The sequence below is a fragment of the Amblyomma americanum genome, chromosome 6 (assembly GCF_052857255.1).
Source record: "Amblyomma americanum isolate KBUSLIRL-KWMA chromosome 6, ASM5285725v1, whole genome shotgun sequence".
In the NCBI taxonomy this organism is placed as follows: Eukaryota; Metazoa; Arthropoda; class Arachnida; order Ixodida; family Ixodidae; genus Amblyomma; species Amblyomma americanum.
In genome coordinates this window covers 4754154-4777512 of record NC_135502.1, presented here as the reverse complement: position 1 = coordinate 4777512, position 23359 = coordinate 4754154, and the positions used below count along the sequence as shown (strand labels likewise).

The 23359-nt window shown below is 43.3% G+C and overlaps 1 protein-coding gene across 3 annotated transcripts; it reads right to left on the bottom strand.

The window, feature by feature from the left end:
* Window positions 1-7013: 7013 nt before the first annotated feature.
* Window positions 7014-23076, bottom strand: LOC144136216 (transmembrane protein 192). Of its 3 annotated transcripts, none has more exons than XM_077668339.1 (6): window positions 23056-23076; window positions 20184-20321; window positions 18778-19012; window positions 16337-16492; window positions 10119-10227; window positions 7014-7666 (listed from the first exon to the last, which is right to left on the bottom strand). In XM_077668339.1, the coding sequence occupies exons 2-6, from the start codon at window positions 20292-20294 to the stop codon at window positions 7525-7527; spliced, it is 753 nt and encodes a 250-aa protein (XP_077524465.1). In that variant the 5' UTR covers window positions 20295-20321; window positions 23056-23076; the 3' UTR covers window positions 7014-7524. The 3 variants fall into 3 exon arrangements, with proteins under 3 accessions (XP_077524465.1, XP_077524464.1, XP_077524463.1); XM_077668338.1 differs by lacking the exon at window positions 23056-23076 and adding an exon at window positions 21986-22202; XM_077668337.1 differs by lacking the exon at window positions 23056-23076 and adding an exon at window positions 21420-21599.
* Window positions 23077-23359: the final 283 nt, after the last annotated feature.

Genomic DNA, 23359 nt, shown 5'->3' with positions numbered 1-23359 from the left:
CCAGCGTATTTAGAAATTTTATGACAGTAATTACAAATATTAATTACTTAAATATTTAAGTCTTGCATTGTTCTACGTTTTGTCTTATGCGAGTTCCGAGCCTTTTTTTACTTTTTTCTTACAAGTGATTCACCCGTGCAAAGGCAGGAAAACTGCAGGCAGACTTAAAACCAATAAAACCTCTGTGTTGCTTTTCCTTATGCTTTTTGCAAGTCTAGCGATAATATTGTGGCTAAAGCATAGAGTTTCTTACTATTAACTAGAGGGGAAAGCTGGCGCCGCTGCACCTGTACCAACAAAGGTTAAAGGAACAGATGGTGAATTCCAACCGCAGGCCCGGAGCGGTCTGCACGCTCTGTGACAGAGCGCCTGAATCCGGCGCAGAGCGCGCGACCTGAAATTGCGATTGGAGTACACTTGCTCTGGCCAGAGCATGTAGGGCGCCGCTATCGCCGCTGAAAAAGTACGTCACCCAAACTTCCGGTCGGATCCACCGATTTCGGCGGGGCAGTCGGGAGCAATCTCGGCTCGGCAACCGCTCCCTGTCTACGATTGGAAGACGCGATCCGTGCCTCAGATCTGCGTTTGGAATACAGTTGCTCCGAAAAGAGCAGAAATCGTTGCTCCCGAAGTGCTCCAACTCTGCGATTGGAAGTCACCAAGAGAGAGCTCTGTGGAAAACAGGGATGCTGACGAAATCGGCACTGGGAACATACCGGACCTTTATACAGGAAATTGTCAAAGAAAATATCTATGATAATTGTAGGGGAAGCTCTTTGTTGTTTGAGGCCAGGACTGGAGTTTGCGGACTAAGACGTATAGAGTCAGGTACCATGAGATAGACACTTTGTGCATTGCGTGCGGAGAGGAGGAGGAAACGGCTGAACACTTGATACTTTTCTGTAAGGGGCTTCACCCTACAGTGGAAAGCAGCGGGGCTGACTTACCCAAGGCATTGGGGTTTTGGGATAGTGAAGGGAAAGTGGATTTTAAGAGGTTAGAAGTAACCAAGCGAAGGTTATACGATTGGTGGCTAAAAGCAAGACAGAAGTAAATTTTCACAAAACATGGCTAGGTGGCTTGAGCCACCGCCCGATTTAAAGGGTTCAGCCGTATCCCTCCATCCATCCACCTACAGGCCTTGCAGTAGTGTTGAAATCTGGGTCAGTTTAGTACATGTTCAGGAGTAAAACCAGTTAAAAGACGGAACACAGCGAAGAGACGAGGCACACAGACGACGACTGGACTAGCAACTGTGCTTTATAGAAGAAAACAGTCTCCCAGGAAAAGTGGAAAAGTTTACGCAGCTCAGTTAACAACAATCTACATCTAAAGATAAGCCGTGACCTAACGCCGTTGCGAAAGGAAGCTAAGTTCCTTCTGCATGAGGTAGATAGAAGGACTGCTGATAAATCATCTTGAATAGTAATGAGGAACACTTCGAGGACTTCGCGCTCAACTTTTCCCTTGCCTCTGACGACAATGCTAACATTAGAAAATAGCGGGTAGCAACCGCATTCCCGGCAATGTCGAGGCAAGTTAGCGCCGTCAGTAGGGGACAGAGAGTTGTGGTGTTCTCTTATTAGTCTGTCGTTAATACATCGGCCTGTTTGCCCAATGTACACTTTTTCGCAGGTCAACGGAATTTTGTAAACCACACCTGTGGCACAGTTGACGTAGCGGTTTTCATGTTGCGTCGAACAAACCGGCCGATAAGTCCTGCCACGTGCAACACGTGAGCACAGGCGTGAAAGCTTGCAGGGAGCTGAAAACACAACATTGACGCCCTGCTTTCCGAAGACCTTTTTTGATGGTGTGGGCGACTTTATGCACATAAGGCATGACTTCAAAATTTCTCTTTTCCACTGTCTTCGGGTCTAAGGGAACACCACAACTCTCTGTCCCCTACTGACGGCGCTAACTTGCCTCGACATTGCCAGGAATGCGGTTGCTACCCGCTATTTTCCAATGTTAGTATTGTCGGCAGAGGCAAGAGAAAAGTTGAGCGCGAAATCCTTGAAGCGTTCCTCATTAGTATTCAAGGAGACGATTGTATCAGCAGTCCTATCTACCTCATGCAGAAGGAACTTAGCTTCCTTTCGCAACGGCGTTAGATCACAGCTTATCTTTAGATGTAGATTGTTGTTAACTGAGCTGCGCAAAATTTGCCACTTTTCCTGGGAGACTGTTTTCGTCTATAAAGCACAGTTGCTAGTCCAGTCGTCATGTGTGTGCCTCGTCTCTTCGCTGTGTTCCGTCTTTTGACTGGCTTTACTCCTCAACACAGGCCCCTATGGCTAGCATTTCTGGATATTAGGGGAGCCTATGACAATGTTATTCAGGAGTATTTGTGGGACATACTGGGCACATTGGATGTAGAATATGGAGTAATTAATCTTTTAAAAGATATATATAAAGGTAACACAGTGCTCATAAAATCGGAAAAAAATGTATCAGGGCCTGTAGAGATACAGTGGGGGCTTAGGCAAGGATGTCCTCTATCCCCTTTGTTGTTCATGTTGTACCTGCAAGGGTTGGAGACCAAGCTAGAGGGGAGCGGACTAGGCTTAAACCTTTCTTTTTTGAAGCAAGGGGAATGGATTAAACAGTTATTACCGGGACTAATATACGCGGATGATATAGTGCTAATGGCTGACAACAAGGAAGACTTGCAGAAGTTGTTAGACATATGCAGTACAGAGGGAGATAGATTAGGCTTCAAGTATAGTAAGAAAAAATCTGCAGTCATGATCTTTAAAGAAGAGGGTGGCGAGCATAGAATACAGGAGTCCGTGCTAAAAGTACTGAATGAGTACAAGTATCTTGGGGTGTGGATAAATAACAGTGCTGAGTATCTGACAGAGCATGAAAAATATGTAATGAATAAAGCTAGTAGGAATGTAGCTGTCATGAACAATAGGGCACTCTGGAATTACAATAGGTATGAGGTGGTAAGAGGGATCTGGAAAGGGGTGATGGTCCCTAGCCTGACCTTCGGTAATGCGGTCCTGTGCATGAGACCAGATGTTCAAGCAAGGTTAGAAATTAAACAACGGGGAGTAGGGAGGTTAGCTTTGGGAGCACATGGCAATACACCAAATCAGGGGGTACAGGGTGGTATGGGGTGGGCGTCTTTCGAGAGCAGAGAGGCTAGCAGTAAGATCGCATTTGAGGAACGATCGAGAAAGATGGAGGAAAAGCAGTGGGCTAGGAGAGTTTTCAGATACCTGTATATAAAGAGTGTTGACACGAAATGGAGAAAGCGAACTAGAAAATTGACAAGCAAATACCTGGACAGCAGTAAGGGGGCAAATCAGCAATTATCGATTAAGAAAAAGGTTAAAGAAACAGAGAGAGCTCTGTGGAAAACAGGGATGCTGACGAAATCGGCACTGGGAACATACCGGACCTTTAAACAGGAAATTGGTAAAGAAAACTACTATGATAATTGTAGGGGAAGCTCTTTGTTATTTGAGGCCAGGACTGGAGTTTTGCGGACTAAGACGTATAGAGTCAGGTACCACGAGATAGACACGTTGTGCATTGCGTGTGGAGAGGAGGAGGAAACGGCTGAACACTTGATACTTTCCTGTAAAGGGCTTCACCCTACAGTGGAAAGCAGCGGGGCTGATTTACCCAAGGCATTGGGGTTTAAGGATAGTGAAGGGAAAGTAGATTTTAAGTGGGTAGAAGTAACCAAGCGCAGGTTATACAATTGGTGGCTAAAAGCAAGACAGGAGTAACATTTCACAAGGCATGGCAAGGCAGCTTGAGCCACCGCCCGATTTAAAGGGTTCAGCCGTATTCATCCATCCATCCATCCATGGGCGCGCAAAGCATCATGGGGCGATGATCTACTTTGTGCGGAACAGTAGGTTTTTTTCAGGAATACAGAGAAACATGGGAGAGGCCTTTGCCCTGCAGTGGGTGTATTCAGGCTGATGATGATAATGATGAACTACATGTGTCACTTACACAGCTATCGCCACGTCTGAAGATATGGAAGGCTTCAGTAATTTCCCAGGTGTGCTGGGTGTGTGCTTTACCAAGCGCAGCAGTCTGGTCAAAAAGGCGGTGGCAGTTACAATTTGCACAATGTTTTGGTAAACTTTCTAGTGCAATACTAGAAAATTTACCAAAATATTGTACAAATTGTAATTGCAGTTGGAGTCAGAGAATTCCTATGCTCGAACAAATGAACATTTAAACAGCAGCCAATCTGCCAGACAGAATCGCCCTCAAGACAAGAATTTTATAGATGACCTATGTTCGGCACGGTACAAACGTGGATTTATGATTGACACTTTTACAGCTTTTTTTTAATGTGCACTTTTTACAGCTTCTGCTTTTCTACGAGCTAAACTGCACAAACCAGATAACTTTAAAGGAGCAGACATGACAGTTCCCACATTTTAACGATTAGCAACATTGCATAATGCATGCAATAAACAATGTACATGGAAAAGCACTACAGGCTTCTTAGTGGTTGGCAACAATGCTTGCTTGGCGTCAATAATTTTTACCCAGTGCAGAAGCTTACTGCACCTGCTACTAATCGCTGAAATAGGGTAACCAGCATTGGACAATCTGGCCATTTGCTCAAGGAAACCTGTACTCATTTTGTGTTAAAGGATTTAAGAAGGGCAGAAGGCAAACAAGAAGTGACTACAGCATTTTTATAACTTTTGAATGTTCGGAGCGGAAATGAACTAAAGGTTAAGTGTACTGCGGGTATAGCACCAACAAACATGCAAGTGGAGCGATAAGTGAAGGAACTGTAGGGAACTGTAACTCAGCACTTCAAAACATGAAGTTCAAACCTTGTCCACATTCTCTAAAAACCTTTAAAACACCGGCGTAATTGTTGAAACGAACAGAGGGCACGAGCACTAAATGATGATTTACATAGCGGAAAATTTTCAGAGAGAAACCATCAAGATTAGCATTAATTTTCCTATTTAATTGGCTGAGAAAAATTTCAGAAAGCACCGGGGCTACAAGGGAAACACTACAGATGCTTGATTTCTGCAGGTACAACGAACCTCTCCAGCCAACAGAAGTTGACTTCAGGTAATCCAATTAGGTAGTTCCAAAAAACTTTCCACAGGGATACCACAACGGTAGATGAAGTGCACTTTATCATTGAAATCGGAAATACTAGACCTTATGCTCTGCTTAAGGCTGTCGTGGGGGATGTAAGTTTTCTACATCAATGGAGAAAACCCGCAACATTATTGTGTTAGCTGTCTGTATGTCTGTAGGTGTTGCATGGTTTGTCTGCATTAGGAACCAGGAATGGGCCATCAATTACTAAAACCAAAATGCGCTTAAGCAGGAATCCTGAAAGAACATGTTGCTATGATACAGTCTCGGAAATTATCGCACCGATAGGTAAATCAGGCTTATGTGTTTTTACCAAGAAAAATATATCAAGGCACATCCCTTTTGCGCCCTTCACCGCTGTCGCCAAACGATCGACCTTCATTTGGTTGAGCAGGGAAATCGCCTTTTGCTTAACCTTCGCCACTCTGACCAATGCTTCAATAAAATTCTTTTCAACGCCACTTTTGGCTTTTGTCAGATATATATCCTCTGGCGTAATGACAAAAAAACTTTCCTTGTCTGAAATAAGCACACTCATTTTTGAGGAAGGAAAGAAATCAGCCAAACGACTGGTTGGAGCAGACTTGCATCGATCAGGGCCTCATGTCTTAACCACAACATCCATACAACGAGCATGCACATTGTCCCAAGCACGGCCAGATACTTGCTTGTCGAAGGGAAAGGCATATTTCGGCCCGAGCTGCAGTGTCTTGAGGTGTGGCTCATCCTCTAGCACGGTGACTTCCTCCTCCGGGAGGGCGTCTTTTCTTCTTCGATGGAAGATGTGGTCAGACCGAAGCCCACAGGAATTCAGTACCTTGATTCGCAGTAACGATCCAATCACGGTAGGAATGACGGTTGCAAGGGTGAAGTCTGAAGTTTTCACATGCCTGTCGAAGGCAGAGTTTGTAGTATCTGGCTTGTCGCCACCACTCAGAGTTGAGTATGCGGTTGGCACGTCGGTAGTGCCCGGCAGAAGGCTTCATGGACCCACAAAGGTTCTGGAATTTCGGATGTGTGGACCTTGCTTGGCATACCAAGAGGCCATTCTTGCTTTATTAACACAAATGGCAAAAAGTGAGGCCAATGTGGCTGGATTTGAGAAAAGTGGGTTAAAACACGAAAAAAAGCCCGATGTAGAAGAAAGGTACTGCACGATTATGCTGAGCTGGGTGCCCAGCTCGGCATAACAGTGCTGTCCACTTCCAGCCCACAATCCTGTTGATGTCATCACTGTCATGAGTATGAATCAAATAGAAGAAAAAAATAGCTCATTTTCAACTTAAAATTTCTAAACAACAAAACTGTCTTTTGATGGCAAACCAACATCTGCAAAGCACCACAAAATAGGACAATTTAAGAATGCACTGTCCTCAGTGCCTCAGAAAAATAAGTGTTGATTTCACTTGCAGTTACTAGCTTGTGTCTTTTTGGCATAAGGTGAAGGCATGTGTTTTGGTTCAGGATCTTATGTAAGCAGAAGAGTGGTGGATCGGGCTAGTTGGTGCACGTTTGTCATTTTTCGCAAGCGCTAAAAGAACACTGACAAAGAAGGAACAGACATGGACAAGCGCTCCATGTCTGTTCCCTCTTTGTCAGTGTTCTTTTAGATCTTGCGAAAAAATGATATAAGCACCGAGGATTCACCTCAAGCCATCAATTATTCGATGAAATATCATTCAGCAATACAATGCCTATCTTATTGAGAATTTCTTGCATAGTGAGGTCCAGAACAGTGAGCACAGAAGGACACAACCAAAAAATCGTCCCACACGAGTTTGTGAAGATCCACCCACTTCACCTCCCAGAAATGTTATCCTCGTTCCTTCCAGACAGACCGCATGCTGACATGTAGGCCCAGTCAAAAACAGTGTCGTTTCAGCTGCAACCTAGATCTCAAGCACAGAATGCAGTCTTGAAACAGAAGAGGTTTATTTTCTCAAACTTACAAGCAAAGCACTTCATATCAGAATATGTTGCTACCTAGTTCTTGGCAAGTAAATGCTGCCTTTGTGAACAAATTTAGACCTTATTACATCTTGAATCACAGCATGTAGGCCTCAGTTCAGCCTTGTGTAATGTTAGCAAACAACAAGTTCAGACCATTTTAAAGCCTCAAGCAATGACAGAACAAACAGCAAAATGCCACTGAAAGTTACAGAAAGGAGTAACTTGGCATTGCACTCACTTGAGGCAGCATAACTACCTTCTGTAAAAATGGTAACATTCAACTGAAGGCATGAACCTTAAAGTAGTAAGAACAAGAATACAAATAAAAAACGACATGCTAAAGTTTTTAATAGTTTCAATAAAACCTCACTATCTAACACTTCAATAAAAGCAAACATTCAGCAGGTCAGCAAAATATGCAGGCCCATGCACATACACACATAAACACTTGTTGGAACACATCGTCGGTCCTTAGCAGGATGTGTGAGACCTGAAGTTGTTCAGTTCAACACTGAGATTTAGTATTTTCCGTCCAAGAAAGGCATTGTATTTCTTCAAGTATCGAATCATGTCCGACTGCTTCTCCACAATATCTTCCAGATAGGTGTCATCCCTGCAAGACCAACATCATTACAACTCTTTTGTTAAAAAAAATAACTGTTTTTGATAGGTCTGAACATAATTTTTTCCTGCAAAATATGTGAGGTGCAAAAAAGCAAAATTTACATGAACATGATGAAAATAGAATGCACTTTCAAAGGACATTTATTTCAACGCAAATACATTGTGTGAATACTGTCAAAAAAATTGGCACACACATAAAAAGGTTGAAAATTTAGAAAAAAAAAAATTGTATTGACAAGACAATATGCCTTAGAGAAAAATATTAAAAACATTCTGGAATGTACGAAATGTTTCCACTTTATTAACTAGCCTCCAAAAGTTTGAGTTTGTAAGACAAAAACTCTTCCTGTTAGAAATTTTTTGTGACATTACATAAAAAAAAGCCATTTTCAAAGTGTGTCGATATAAATTTTTCACAGCGAGTAAAAAATTTTCAAAGTAAAATGTAATATATGAAAATATAGCCTGTTAAATTTACATTTTGACATTAATATTTTGTGCTAAAAATGTTTCTACAGAAGCCGCAAAAAGAGTGCAGAAGCACAAAAAGTATATCTGCCATACCATTTGTGACGATCTACTCGCATGAAAACTAAAAAAGGCAATACAATGGTACCTCCTAATAGCGATTAGGTAAAAGTTATAAAATGATTCGACATTGCAAAAATTTGTATTATAAAATTTCTCTAAAAACTAACCCTTGAAAAGCAAAATTTTGTCAGGCAAAGTACAGCAACTGGGAGACTCTTTTCCGTAGCTTTATCACCATTTCGAAGCCGCTCATGGCGATTGCAGAGGCCACAAAAAAATGAGCGGCAAACGCGAGCTAGGTTGGCTTCTTTGCAAAGCACTGCAGCATGCGATCTAAACAACCTTGTAAGGTTTACGCTCTGCAAGGCTTGGGACTGCACTCTGACCAGTGTACTAACTGCAAGTATTTTTTGAATAACACCTCTGCATCTTCAAGAAGCAAAGACAGTGTTGTTATTTTCTCACTAAATAGAGCAAAATAAAAGGCATGTACATGCATGTCCTCAAACCTTACAATCCTGACAACCTGAACTACTTCACTTGTAGCTCTTCCACTGCACTTCATGAGTAAAACTGGTTTGCTTGTACAATGGCACACACCGCCAGCCACAGCAGAGCACAGTTAAGTGCTCACAAACAACCCTAGTGACATTTTGGTTATTTTCTTTGAGCCTTGTGTTTAGGCACTTGCCAGTTTGGCTAACACAGATCTTTCCATAAGACAAAACAGAGGAACATGCTATATTTTCAGTTCAGTCTAAAAAGTGACGTCGACATGGTGGTATATATACAGTCTCCGACCGATTTTTTTGACACAGCGGGACTCAAAAAGTGGCTGAATAACTCAACAGTTCAAAAAATCCGCGACCTTCAAAGAAATCACTTTTCTGGAAAAAAAAAACAGCTAGAAAAATAGTGAATTTCGCCACTTCTTGTGTTATGCTTGCAGGTGTTAGTATTGGCTTGTATTTCAGTCAGTGCCATGTTTTCGCCATGTCCACATGTTGCGTCACTGACAACGAAATGTGCGACGTGGTAGTGCATCATTCCACGTGCGTACCATAACAAGGGCCAACTCCGCACTAGCATGCCACAAAGCACGTCACCCAGAGTGCAAGGCGAGGGCAGAGTCCGTTTTTCGGCCTATTCTCAATGACATATAATAGTGTGGGCAGAGAAAAAGAAAGAAAAATAATAATGTTGCCCAGTACGCACTGCCTAAGGCACAACAATGACAGTCGCAAATATTGATAAAAATGAAGCGAGCTCCTCCAACTGCCATCAACCTACCTCAACCCCCCATCGCACCATAGCTAGCACCGTCTGCGGCCACCATCCTGTTATCAATGCGATCGCACACCTTCTTTGTAAGCCACTTCAACAGGAATGAAGTATGTGACGTTAGCCTCAGCGGTAACAATGAGGTGCAGAAATTACTAAGCCTATCAAGCCAATTTGTCAGATTAAACCCATTTGAATTCAAGATGGCCCCTTTCACGGCAGCGACAACGAAGACTTGGCCTTTTATGGCAGCAATATTTCCTAACGTCTGTGTTAGGTTAGAAAATAGAACTTTCGGACAAAACACAGTCTTACTGGCGTCTATTTTAGTCTGAAAAATTTGAACTTATGGACTCCACAAAATCTGAAATATTCATCATCATCATTATCAGCCTGACAACACCCTCAAGTAATGTCTGAAATATTACTTGTGAATATGCATTGCCAGGAGCAAAAGTGGTATATATATAACACCAGCAGTCCAGACAGACGAGAAGGAGACCGTTTTCATCCAGGGTAATGTGATTGCACTTGTTTCAATGCATGGCTGTCCAGCTTGGCGTAAACGCGAAAAGGCCCCACAAGAGCAGCGAACCATGCAGTGGAGATAGCACCAATGTGGCACTTACCGAAAACCCAGATCACCGACAGAGGACTGCGAATGCATGAAGCTGAGAAGAAGCTCATCATGCTGTACATCTAGCCTGTACTTGTTCTTATGAAAATTCACTGTCATCACTGTAAAAAAATGCAGGACAGGTGATTAACATCAGAAAACATTCTTGTTTGAAATATGCAGCTACATGCAGCCCTTTGATGCAGCACCCTGCACAATCTGAAATAAATAAATTGGCAAAAGAAAATACAAATTAACTGACACATTTACTATATATAGTTTCAAGACCTCAGCTGAATTTTCAAAATGTAAGCTTTGCTGCTTCAATGTTTCACAACAAATGCCTTTTCAAAAATGCTTGCCTAGTGCAAAGAGAAACTAGTAATCAAAACCAGAAAATCGAACGGACTTTCAGGGCCTTACAGAGAACTACGTGGACAGGTATGACTGAAAACAGGGTAGAAAATTTAGCTTGTGGCTGCCAGCACATGTCAGCTCTCAAGCAGGCTGTATTTGAGACAGTTTAGGGGTAGTTTTAAAAGATTCGTCCACCTTGCAACATTTTGTGATAACTTAACGATTACTTGATTTACGGCAAAATTTTTGCGGCATGCTGAATGAACCTGACTATCAAAACCACTGTCACTCTGAGCCAACATGCCTCAGCCTTCCATGAAGTAGAAGCAATATGAGAGGGAACATGGGAGCACTTGGCCACCCCACTTAGTGGACTGCTGCAGCCAAGCAGCGGCAAGAATTGGTGGCAAAGGTAGCAAACATGGCCGGCTGCTCTTTCCATGCATGCCCCCAGTGCTGGCCATTCTTGTCAGCGACAGTACTTTACGAAGCGCAGAGCTCCCGTTTCTCTCTCATATTGCTTCTACCTGTACATGCGATGATATCTTCAGTTACGACTAAAACAAAGTCGCAATTTGCAAATTAAAATCTCAGGCTCGGAACTCTGCTGGCTTTATGTCTGCAATTTCACAGGGCCTGATGGAAGACTTCTGCAATCTCTGCTGTGCCGTTCAAATGCTGTATGGATTCATCTTTAACGGTAATTAAGGGGGGATGCAGGTCCTAAAGTCGGGAAAAAAAAGCAAAAAGTCACTTCTGGAAAAACAGTTTTTCGTACTAAATATACTTAAAACTATACCTCCTCAAAATATCCAAGCTCAAAACGATCCTAAAGTTTGAAAAAAGTGAATACTTAGAGAGTCCCATGGCTGAAAAATCAAGTGTGAGCTTCTCGGAGTTCTTTTTAGCGCACAAAAAGACGACACAAAGAAGACAGGACAGGGTGGTAAAAAGAACTCTGAGAATGGACCAACCAGCCTCACAACACATATTATGTGAGCTTTGAAATGAAACTGCTTCATGCAATCGCAATTCCAAAATCACTCTCTGGACACCACCATTTTGCTGCTGTTTGAAAGCTCATTTCATGTCCTTTCGTTTGTCATCTCTCAAGGTGGCATCAGCTACATGTGTTTTCTCGCAATTTGCTTTTCTGCGACTCAATGAGTGCACAAGACTTCAAGCCTCTTTATCTCAGTTCATGATATTACAAATACAGTCTTTGCTTTACAAGATTTTTCTCTGGTTTTCCTTGTGAAACTGAAATGAGCTTGGTATCAATTTATTCCTGAAGAGTAGAGCTGTGCAGTGATACTATTTTGACTGGCTTTTACATTATGCATCAAACTTAATTAGTAGCTTTCCCAAATTACTAGCCAGCCCATTTTGTACATTCTATTCACAGAATTTTAACCAATGTATTTTCATAGAGACAAGTGAAAAATAGCATCAGCACACAAAGTGCATCTTAGGTGATTCAGTTCTGTAAATATTTCAAATACGTAATTTATAAACATTTTTTTGATAATGGCCTGCAACGGTAAGCCAAATTGAAGTTACAAAATGTTTATAACTTAAATTCTAATTTTTCTATTAAAACTCTATTGCATATTCCGAATTTACACAAAAAAAATAATTTTAATAAAAATCCTACCATAAATAAGAAAAACAGTATTATGACCCGCATATCTCCTTAACATGAGAGTTGAAGTGAGCAAGGGCTGAAACCGTATACAGGAATTCGGAAACCATTTCGATCCGATTCTTTTTAATCCACACCCTTCACCACTGGCTGATGCAATGCCACACCTTGCTCTTCATTACTGGATCAACCCCACTGATAATGGTAAGGTATAGTATGTGGGGGGGTCAATGCCCTGAAGCGACTTAGGCTATGAGGGACATCATAGTGAAGAGCTCTAGATTACCATATTTTCTGGACTATGGTCCGCACCCAGTCTATACTCTGGAGGGGAAAATTTCGACCTAAAATACAAAGTTTCTGCTTTGATAGTGAACACCCAGTGTATAGTCTGCAAGGATGAATTTCGGCTGAAAATAAGTTTTTTACATAGTCTGCTGATGCTTCAGAGAAGCAGCCCACATCCATGCACTTTTTTCATCGCCATAAAAATTTTTTTCCCCTGCTCGGTTCGACTTTACTGCTTGTGCATGCTCCACTACACTGAGCTCGAACGCTACCGGGAAGGCTCTTCATCCTTTCGCAGCCATCGCAACTGTTCTTCGAGATGGACTACACTGCTGCTGACGTTATTCATAGAGATTTTTTGCATGTATTCATAAATCCAAGCATTGAAAAGCAGCCACTCTTAGCACCGCTAGCAGCATTTGCTTGCATATTGAAGCTAACTGCATGTAGAAGCTGATTTTGCTATGTGATTTAGCATGGCAAAATGTCGCAGCCACAGTCAGGTACAACTATATATTTTTTTTTTTACTTAACAGCCACACTAGCCTTCTTTGGACATGACAAACAATCTTAAAGAATTAAATCATATGCAGTCCGCACCCATAAATAGTCTGCAACACGCTACTAAATATCAGCTTTTAAATGTATAGTTGGTGGACTATAGTGTGGAAAGTACAGTAATTTACACCAGCAGGGGATTTTTAACCTGCAATGACACCACACAGTGCACGGATACCTTATGCATTTTGCCTTTATCTAAACGCGGCTTTAGCACTGCTTCTGCCAATGCTGAAGGGCGGGGAATAAAAGTGGAATGGAATTGGTACAGGGTGATTATACAGTGTAATCCCCTTATAATGATACCAGATATAACAATATATCCTTTACAACGGCCAAATTGTAATATTTATCAATTCTCCCACTGCCCCTTTGTCAAAACAAACCATATATAACGATAAAATCATCGCCGAAATAACGGATACAACAATACAATTCTTGTCACCCGGAAGGTGTTCACTATGGTAACATGCCCGAAAGTCTGAAAAATAAATAAATAAAATACTTCAAGGCGAATGATGTGAAAACTCGTCCTAGGTGCCCCAAACGGACCAGCATGATGAAATCGCGTTGTGTGCGCCTTTAGAAACCAAGCGCTATCATCGTCGCAATCGCTGGAGGGAGGAGCATGCATGGCCGCCGTGCAACACTTCCTCGCGCAAATGTAGTTTCTACCCGTTTGGCCAGCGAGGGTGTGAGATAAGGTGCAATCTACAGTGATGTACAGTATATATTGTGCATGACCTTTGTAGCATTTTTTAGGACATGTTCAGAAAACTTTTCACATAATTTGTGCACTCCCTTTTTGAAGCCTTAATTAAAGAAAAAAAAAGTGTGAAAATTACGCGAGCAAACAAGGTACTTCGATTAAATGGCTTTCCTGTGGCTTGCCTTCACAGGAAGACCACCTTTGGCCATTAACAGACTAAAAACATTGCTACCACTGCTACTGCGCGAAGGTATCACCTGCCCCTTCTTATTTGAGAGCAGTGGAAAAGATTACCAGTAATACTGAAACGAGGATAAGCACGAAGTTCTTAAGTATCGCTCGGAGGTTCCGCTAGTCAACTAGTACGGCATTCTAATGTTCCTTTCTTTTTTTTTCAGTTTCCTGAAGTTGGGAGCCAACCTGCGCTACGCCATCAACCAATATAGAAATAAATATGGGATGTGTGCCCTTGTTACCACATAATGGTTTGTTTTTATGGGGTTTAATGTCCCGGAGCGACTCGGGTTATGAAGGATGCCACTGTGGAGGGCCCCAGATAGATTCGACCATGTAGGGTTCTTTACGTGCACTGACGTCACAGAGTGCATGGGCCTCTGCCATTTCACCACCATCTAAATGTGACCGCTGCGGCCTGGATCGAACACGCACCTTTTGGGTCAGCAGCCGAGCACCATAACCACTAAGCCAATGCTGCGGCTGTTACCACATTATTATTTGATTATAATGAGAGGAGTGACTTTTAACTCCCGGTTTTTTCGGTAAAACAACACTCGTATTACATTCAAGTAAATATAATTTTACCAACCCAGAACGCACAAGAAAAGCAGTTCACATCAGCTGAAGCCCTTATTTAAAAACAGAGTAGTATTATGGTCCAGAACTGTTCTACAGAGCCCCACCTCTCCCTGAGCTTGTGTAATCTGATGACACAGCTGGCAAGATGCCAGAGCCATCATGCTGCCTAAGAAAAAGGAGAAGCAGATGGTAGGAGCCAGAGTTTATGCGATGCCAGGACTTTCAGGCAGCCTTAGTTAGAGCTAAGCAGAACAGGCGATTGTGCTGAGCATGCAAGTGCCAGCTGTAGTTCTGCTAGTGCTATGGCGGACAGAGAAGCTCTTGCCTGTAGCAGCTCCAGCGAAGCATGACAGCAACAAAGGAAAGAAAGAAGTTGCAAATACAGTGGAATCCACTTAAAACGATATATCGCTTATAACGATCAAATTCTTTAGATTTATCAATTCTCCCATTGCCTCTATGTAAAAATAAACTGTATACAACGATACAATTATGAGCGAAATAACGGATACAGCGATAGGATTCTGGCCGCCCAGAAGGTGTTTATGACCAAAATTTGCCCAGAACTTCGATAAAAAATAAAATACTTTGAAGCGAATGACTTAAAACACTGTGAACAGAACAGCGCGATTAAATCCCTGGAGGAGCGTTGCCTATGGCCTTGGGAACCAAGTGCTATCGCTGGGGGGAGAAACTTGCTTGGCAGCCGCCGCACAACCTGTCTCACACAAACATATAGTTTCCGCCCGTTTGCACGCTCGTGAACTGGGTAAAAAGTTACCCCGGCTAAGCGCAAGGTGATATCTCTGAACCCCTCCCCCTTTTTTGTGGTTGAGATGGTTGAGAAATTGCTCTTTTTTTGTATGCGCTAGCTTTTCTTGGCGTGTTCCCCCGTTTCGTGCTGTCTGCAGCGCAGCCCTTGGCAGTGCACCAAGAAGCTATGCACCAATAACATCGTGTATCTTTTGATGGGAGCTCCAGAGGGGATGGGGGTGGCTCGCTCGACGAACTTGGCAGAGCACCAAGACGCTGTGCGCCCTTGACAGGAGCACTGCTGGCAGTGGCTACATGCATGGGGAAATACCTGCATGCATGGGGGAATACATGGGTGTGTTCTTTTTGCTTTTTTTTGTTGGTCCAGATATAATAATACTTGGTTATAACAATCGGATTTTCTCTATGTCGTTATAAGTGGATTGCACTGTACCACCTGTCTTTACTGTACATACTTGGCAGAGCATAGCGTGCCTGCGTTAACTGCAGGTTCTCTGTGCTATGTACTTGGCAGAGCATAGCGTGCCTGCGTTAACTGCAGGTTCTCTGTGTTATGTAAGAGCGAAAAGGGAAAGCAGCACAGCATAGTGCATGGTAAAGTGATCCTCAACAGAAGTTTATGCACTAAAAGAGGAAAGTTTAATACTGCCTGGTCCGTTGGCTCTAATTTTAATTCTCCTTTAAAATTTCGGCCAATACTTGTTTTGTGAACTTCCCTTCATACATGTGAACATTAAAAAAAAATGCTTGCCCCAATTGTCTACAGGACGTTATGCCCTTATTTTCTTGGAAAAAAAAACTTGAAAGTTACACCACTGATGCAAGCTGAACATTAAAAATAAACGTTTTGAACTTGCGAAGAGCAACATTTCATGCTACTGAAAACATGCTTAGAGCTCGTGGAACTCAACTTTAACCTCTTCTTCTTTATATGCATGATATGCAGCCTTTATGAGTGCTGCAATAGTCAGAGCAGAAACCATGTATGTTGTATCACGTACTCAGACAGGACCCAAAAGGCTGAATCTAATAGATTGTTTTAAGTGCACAACCATCGAGGTGAAAACACCGCATTGGATGCTCTTACCAAAATACTTGAGCAGGAAGGGCAACGCTACGAGCGCCTCGAGCGTGAGGAGAATCTGTACATAGTGGACAGGTTTCAGTGGCGAGCCTGGGCAGGCACCTCGGTCATGGCAGTAGTTGTCGACAAGGACAGCCAGGAGGACGAGCATGGTGCTTCCTGGAACAGGAATAATAATAAAAATTGGCCACGATTGACAAAAAGGCCCATTTTCAAAAATAACAGCGCGAAAAACAGGGACAAAAGGTAGAAAAACACAGGACAAGCGCTGACTCTCAACTAAAGTTTAATCACAGGAAACAGACAAATATAAGGGAACAGGCAAGAACCGAACAACAAAAACACAAGGCACGTGTTACTAGGTTGGGTCAAGATAGAAAACCTCACTATCACGCAGGAGCAGGGATCGTTTGCTGACGCACAATCTTGTTTTTTTTCTCATTTGGTAGGCTTCGACGATTTCCCTGGTCAATTGGTCGGAGTGTTTATACAATGTCACTATAGCATAAGGAAGGGAAACAGGATAGGCATTCTTGGCAATGATCAACTAAATTAGCGGAGCGGGTAAATTCTAATGAGTTAAGATGTTCTCTGAGTCGTGTGTTAATAGACCGTCCCGTTCGAACTATGTAAATTTGACCACAGGGCAGAGGATTTTATACACTATGCCCTCAGAGCACGGCAAAAATTTCTTATCATGCTTAATTCCACAAGACGCTACAGATTTATTAGGATTTCGAGCCTTATTTTCTACAATATTATTTTTGGAAATGTATCACCAACTCGCCCGCCTAGCTATCGTGCTGAAAAAGGTCCAGTAGCGTCTTCACTCCTCGGTGGATACCTCTACCACACCATGAGGGAAGGCAGAGAGAAAGAGGTACCAGGTGTCATAGCAGAGGTCCCCAGATAGTTTTGACAACCTGGAGTCCTGCAATGTACACTGGCATTGCACAGCACTCAAGCAGGATTCAATCCTGCAACTTCATTCTCAGCAGCCAAATGCCTGTAGCCAACCACTGAGCCACTGATATGCACCAGCCTGCTCCATTAGTACAAAAACAAGTAACAAAAAGGAAAACTACACCATCAGATCTCACTGAATAACACTGAACAGAACTTGTGTAACAGCAACTGTGAATGAGCCTTAACAAGGCACTTCTCTGGCTGCTATCCATTACCGTTAAAGTTTGAAGCGGTAGGCTAGTCAACTGGAGTCAAAACTTGTAGACATGGCTAACTCAGCATCAGACAACAGCCCCACTTAAAACGTTCACACAATACACAAAACACCTCAGTAACAACTAGCTGCGATCGTGACAAGTACCTATTTACTCGCGTAATTTGCGCACTTTTTTCCTTTTTAAGGCTTCAAAAGAGAGTGCACACATTATGCGAAAATTTTGTGAACACGTCCTAAAAAACTCTACAAAAGTCACAAAGTGTATACTGCCGCCTATACATTCACCCCCAACTCGCAACCCTCGCTGGCCAAAAAAAGAGTTGACTCTAAATACAAACCTCATATCCCCTCCTGCCACATCCTACATTATGTAGTTCCCCACGGGAAAGCGTGACGACGCGTGCTCAGCTCAAAGCAATAAACATGCGATAATATTATCGTGAAGCTAGCAGTCAGAGGCTAATGGAGATGAAAGGCAATAAAATGGCGCACTCACGCATGGCCCGGCTGACTAGCAACAAGCCGAACAGCAAACAGTTCAACAGTTTTGGATCCCAGCGGCTGTGCAACTGTTCGTCCGAAAAAGGGACCGCCGGCGCGAGTGAGCGCAAAACGGCGCTCAATTGGTCACTTCACCACTTGCATCTTTCGCAGCCACACATGATGATACGGCTGCGCCGATATTCCCAAGCCTGCATTGCACGCATTTATGTGCATGCTGGTGGTCTGGCGCAGCAGGGAGTGTAGGATACTCCAGTAAAAGCTTTTTTTTATAAACATGGATAATAAATTAGGGGTGCACAAATTACACAAGTAAATACGGTAAGTGCACATACATTTTGCTTCATTCATTTTTGCAGAATTGCACTGTAGAGCTTGCATGCTGGATTTTCGCAGCACCAGTTTTGCATCTGCAATGCGCAGCTACCCTGCGTAATAATAAAAAATAATCTATTTCTTTACGATGTACACAGCATACATAACTGATACACAGGATAGCAACAAGTAGGAGACAAAGAAGACAGCTTCAATAGAATATATGGGCCTATATTACGCTGCCACTATTGTGCACCTCCAGTTACACCAATAGCATGACCACAAAATAATGATCAAGCATGCACACACGCACTGGACAGGGTTAATTGGAGCTGAGTGGGAGAGTGCAGTGCCAGGCAGTAGATGTAGGGTAACTTCCTTTACCACGTTATGATTGAATGCATGCAGTAGTCCATTAAAATCAGGACCTCAAAAATTCACTCACCGGCTGACACTATGTAGACGTTTGCACGGCGGAGGCGCTTGGTGAGCTGGTAAAAAGATATGTACCCGCAGCAGTGCAGGATACTGTGCTGTCGGTGCAGATAGCAATCGATGAGCATCATGGCTGCCCACAGGCAGCTGTGCGTGTACAGGAGGACTGAGTAGGCATCGTCTGGAGAGCGGCCACTGCCACCAGGTATGCCGGGGAGCACGAAGCTCAGCACAACCAATCCAACCTGGACATGCAGAGTGGCAAAGGGCCATTTTGATGACAAAAAGGAGCTAGCTTATACCTAATGACAAAAAAAAAACTTCCAGTGAAGAAGCTAGCAGCAGTCTTTGCAAGCAAACTACAGTGACATCAATATCTGGTTTGCATGCAGGTCTCTGAAATCCACTCCCCGCCAGCGATCATTTTGTCTCCAATGCTCTCATGAGTTTGGACTGCATGGCAGGAAGTAGTATCGCAGTTTGAACTCCTAATTTCTCAGCCATAAATACATTTTTTGTTGCCAAAATGAATGTCAGAAGAGCCACAAAAAGCAAAACAACCAAATTTTAACAAGAACAAAAATTGGATGGTGTTGTCCTCAGTGTCCCTTCTGCTGATCTTTTAAGAATTTTGTATTGATACTTATTGGTGTCACAACAATATAAAGTGTGACAGCTTTGCATGCCCATGGCTTTCACAGAAGTGGTAGCGCTTTTTTTTTTTGCTGTAAATTCTATCTGAAAACCTGTAGGCATTGCACAGAGACAAGCAAAAGCTATGTTATCTGAGCAAGCTGAAGCTATTGTTCAAAATGCATCCAAATATGTCACATCAGCTGATAATGTGCTGAAGTTAACAGCGCACAACATAGCTGACACACAACGAGCGCTGTTGTGTGCGACAGTCTGGTGAATATTAATGCTATTTCCATGGCTCTTTCAGCGTCCGTCTTTTAGGATAATTTAACCACTCAAAGCAATCCTAAGTGAAGCAAAAGTATGCAAATAAATTCCTGCATCCACAAAGCACTGCACTCAGTAACATGTCTTCATGTTCACAAAAATTTAACATACCATGGATATAAGATAAGCTACTTAATGGGAGGTATATTTTAAGACTGGCCACAATGACATTCATTGAACAGTATACACTGAACTGCTGGGGTTCAATGCATACTGAGACACAGAGCATGTTGTCCATAGTTTGATTTTCGGCTACCTTGAATGTAATGTTCAGTCGCAAGCAGTCCAGCTCATTAGAGCTAGCAGCGCTTTCTGCTTTTCCTGATGAATATTTGAACAGCGTACAAAAGCAGAATTTTCCAACCATTTTGACACCTTTCGGCAGCATTTCACACAGCAATAAGGTAGAGGAACACAATACTGACAGCACGAATTGAAGATGATCACACTTACAAGGCTTAAGGATTGAAAAATTATAGCTCCTGAAGTCGCTACAATCCTGAAAGGTGGCTCAAGGTCAGGTGCAGAGCATGGGTTGACCAGAGGTGTTGCATCCTTGTACATAAAGTTAACACTCTCAGCAGTAGAAGCCTGCAAGAGAGGTAGCCGGACAGGCAGAGAATCAAAGCGGTACCTAGAGCATGAACAGAGAGTAAAATTAACAATTTAGCAGCAGTTATCAATTTAGCCCAGCTTAGTCCTCTTCTCAGCCTTCTGATGCAATTATTTCCGGCTGGTAAAAAAAGCTTCTTGATGTGTTGCCTTAAGATTGCACACAAGTGCGTTACGGAGGTCATTTCTCCAAACACCATTTTATAAATCAATGTTCTCATAGTGGCACAAATGCAAGAGACAAGAATGAGTGCATGTTTCTTCTGCAATGCTTTGTCATGTGACAATCACTTCATTTATTTAATATACTGCACAATACATTTGCTGTTTTAGATCAAGCAGTATACACATGCTGAATTGTGGGTGCATTGCTTGGTCAGTAAAATCTAGGATACACAGCATGCACAGCATTGAAAGGCATTGTCACCATGCACATCAACTTTTTATCCTTTCATTTATATTCCTTGAGAGGAAGGTGTCATAGAAGAGCCAGCAATTGTTTTTAGTCAAATGGAACATGGTCTCATTAAGCCCAAGAACACACTACATTGGTTTGCAGCTACTGACATTAAATGGGAGGTATTCTCGGATGACGAAAACTATGGGCCCTGTCGCTGCCGGATGGCTACTTTCTCGTTTTTGTTTCCCCTTTGTACGTAACAACTTCTCAAAAGAGCCAGGGGCTAACAAATAAAATTCAGAATACGGCATCCGGGACTGGAGGCGCAGCGTTTCTGTTTAAATGCGGCGCAAAACGTGGACCAAACAACAACACTTTCGCACAACTGCCGTGCTTTTAAGTACAATGCAGCATTATTCGCACGCATTGACAGCGCCGATTTATTTACGTGATTAGCCACAACCCAGAACGGCGATCGCATTAAGCGGAAAAGCTCCCAGCAATAACATCGTGCTCAACAGATCTACGTCCCTAAATTCCACACCTCTCGAGCGCGATTGTTTACACCAGTGGGGTATTCGGCTGTCGCTTGTCAGCACACTGCTCGCCCATCCCCCCTACACTCACCGGCTAATTCAACGCAGTATGCAAAAAAAAAAAAAAGATCAATAGCATACCGTCAAGTCGTCGCGGTTCGTCAAGTACTCCCATACACCTTTCATGATCAAAGCGTGTCAAACAACTGCAATTTGCAGTTGGCTGTGACTGATTAAAACCAGGATCCGCAACATGGATCATTCGCCCCAAAATTGCCCCTCCAAGTAGGCAAACGATCGACGCGCCAGAGGGCTAGAGACAGACTATTGAACTGTGTCCACAGATACGGCCACGGCGTTCTTACCGCTAGGATACAATGATAACATTGTTAAATCGTCAGCCATGCATCGCAACAGCTGAGCAGCGCTTTTGCACAAGTGATGATACGTCGGTCAGTCAGATCGTAAGTTTTTATGCACGTAATGAATACAAGCGGGAATCGCTGAAACTAGTTCGTTAATTGCAATGTTTGCTTTTCAGAATTAATCCATGCAGCAACTGCGGGAATAGTATTTTAAAGCAGTGTACCAACACCAGTAACTGTGAACAAAAACAACTAACCAACAAAAAGGATAGACAGCTCTATGGCAGATTCCCAGCAAAACAGTTAAGTGGAAGCTTGCTCAAAAGCAGGGCAAACGTTTACCTCAAACGTCTCATGATTTGACAAGCTGACCATGACTGTTTTCTTGGTTCTCGAAACGATCACATCAAAAGAATAATGCAGTGGCACTCGTAGGACACGACTCCAGCACCGGAATACACATCACAACAACGGCGCCTGCCGAACGCCTGTCCATGATTGCGGCGCCGACTGCGGCACCATAGTAGTACGGTAGCTCAGCTGGTTTGCCGACCGGCATAGGATAAAGCGTAGTTCCGCGAGCCTCCACTTCATCACAACAAATCTGGCGCTGCTGTTCTGCGCACGGTAGGGTGCCTGTATGCCAGCGCCGTCGGGGTGGAGGCAACTTCAGCGGCGCCGCCATATTGAATAACACGGGATCAGCGACGCTAGCGTTTGTAACGGCGCCGTTCATGCTCTCGGCGCGCTTCAAAGTGCTTTAACTTGAACGGCCTTTTGCAGCGAGAGCTGCACTGGACTACCAGTTGAGCATTTCGCGGTACATGGGAGAGGCCAGTTGGGATTCAATATGGCGGCGTCGCTTAAGTTGTCTCCACCCGGCGCTAGCATCGAGGTTCCCTAGCGCCCGGCACTCGGGTGCCGATCGTCTGCTGCTCGCCGTGGTTTCATTTGGCTTTTCGCTCACGTGAATTTTGGCTCACAACGTTACTTTTTTACGTTGACTACCTCTAGGCAATACCGCTGAAGCAGACAATCATTTGGCAACGAAACGCTAAAGGTAAGAGACAGCAGCTGCTTTATCTTCTTCTGTTGCCGTCAGCTCTAGCGCAGTGCAGTTCGCAACATACCTAGTGCTTAATGGTAAAAATGAAAAAAAAAAAATCTTAAAGCCAGCTTAAAATCGTTGATGAAGAGGCCTAAATTTTCATTCTTTTGGGCCGTGGTGTCCCAAATTGTTTAGAAAGTGCGAGTTGTTCGTCAGCTGGCTAAGTATTACAGTATTGTGCATTTTTATCGTGAAGACTTTCAAAAATTTTCCCGCCTCAACCGCTGGCTCGTTTGCGGTGAAACTGCACGCAGAGCTTGCGTATCATGGTAAGTATCATACCAAGTTTTACTACAGTACTTACTTAGTTGAGCGGTGCATGATGCAAAAACTTAATCGTCTGCGTCGAGATCGGAGAACCAGAACCAGCAAACGCAGAGTTTTCGCTGAACATGGAGGAAGGAAAAGGAAGGGCGGCGGTGACGCCATCTGTTTTCTGCAGTGGAAAGCGTCACAACAAGGCGCACGGGGTGAGCGTTGCGAGAAACGCGGGCCCTTTGAAAATTCCGTTCCGGCATTTGCGTCATCTTTAAATCTGAACTCTTCGTGATCCGTCGTAAACAAAGAGGTAGGCGTACCACGACATCCCCCCCGCAAATAAACGTCTA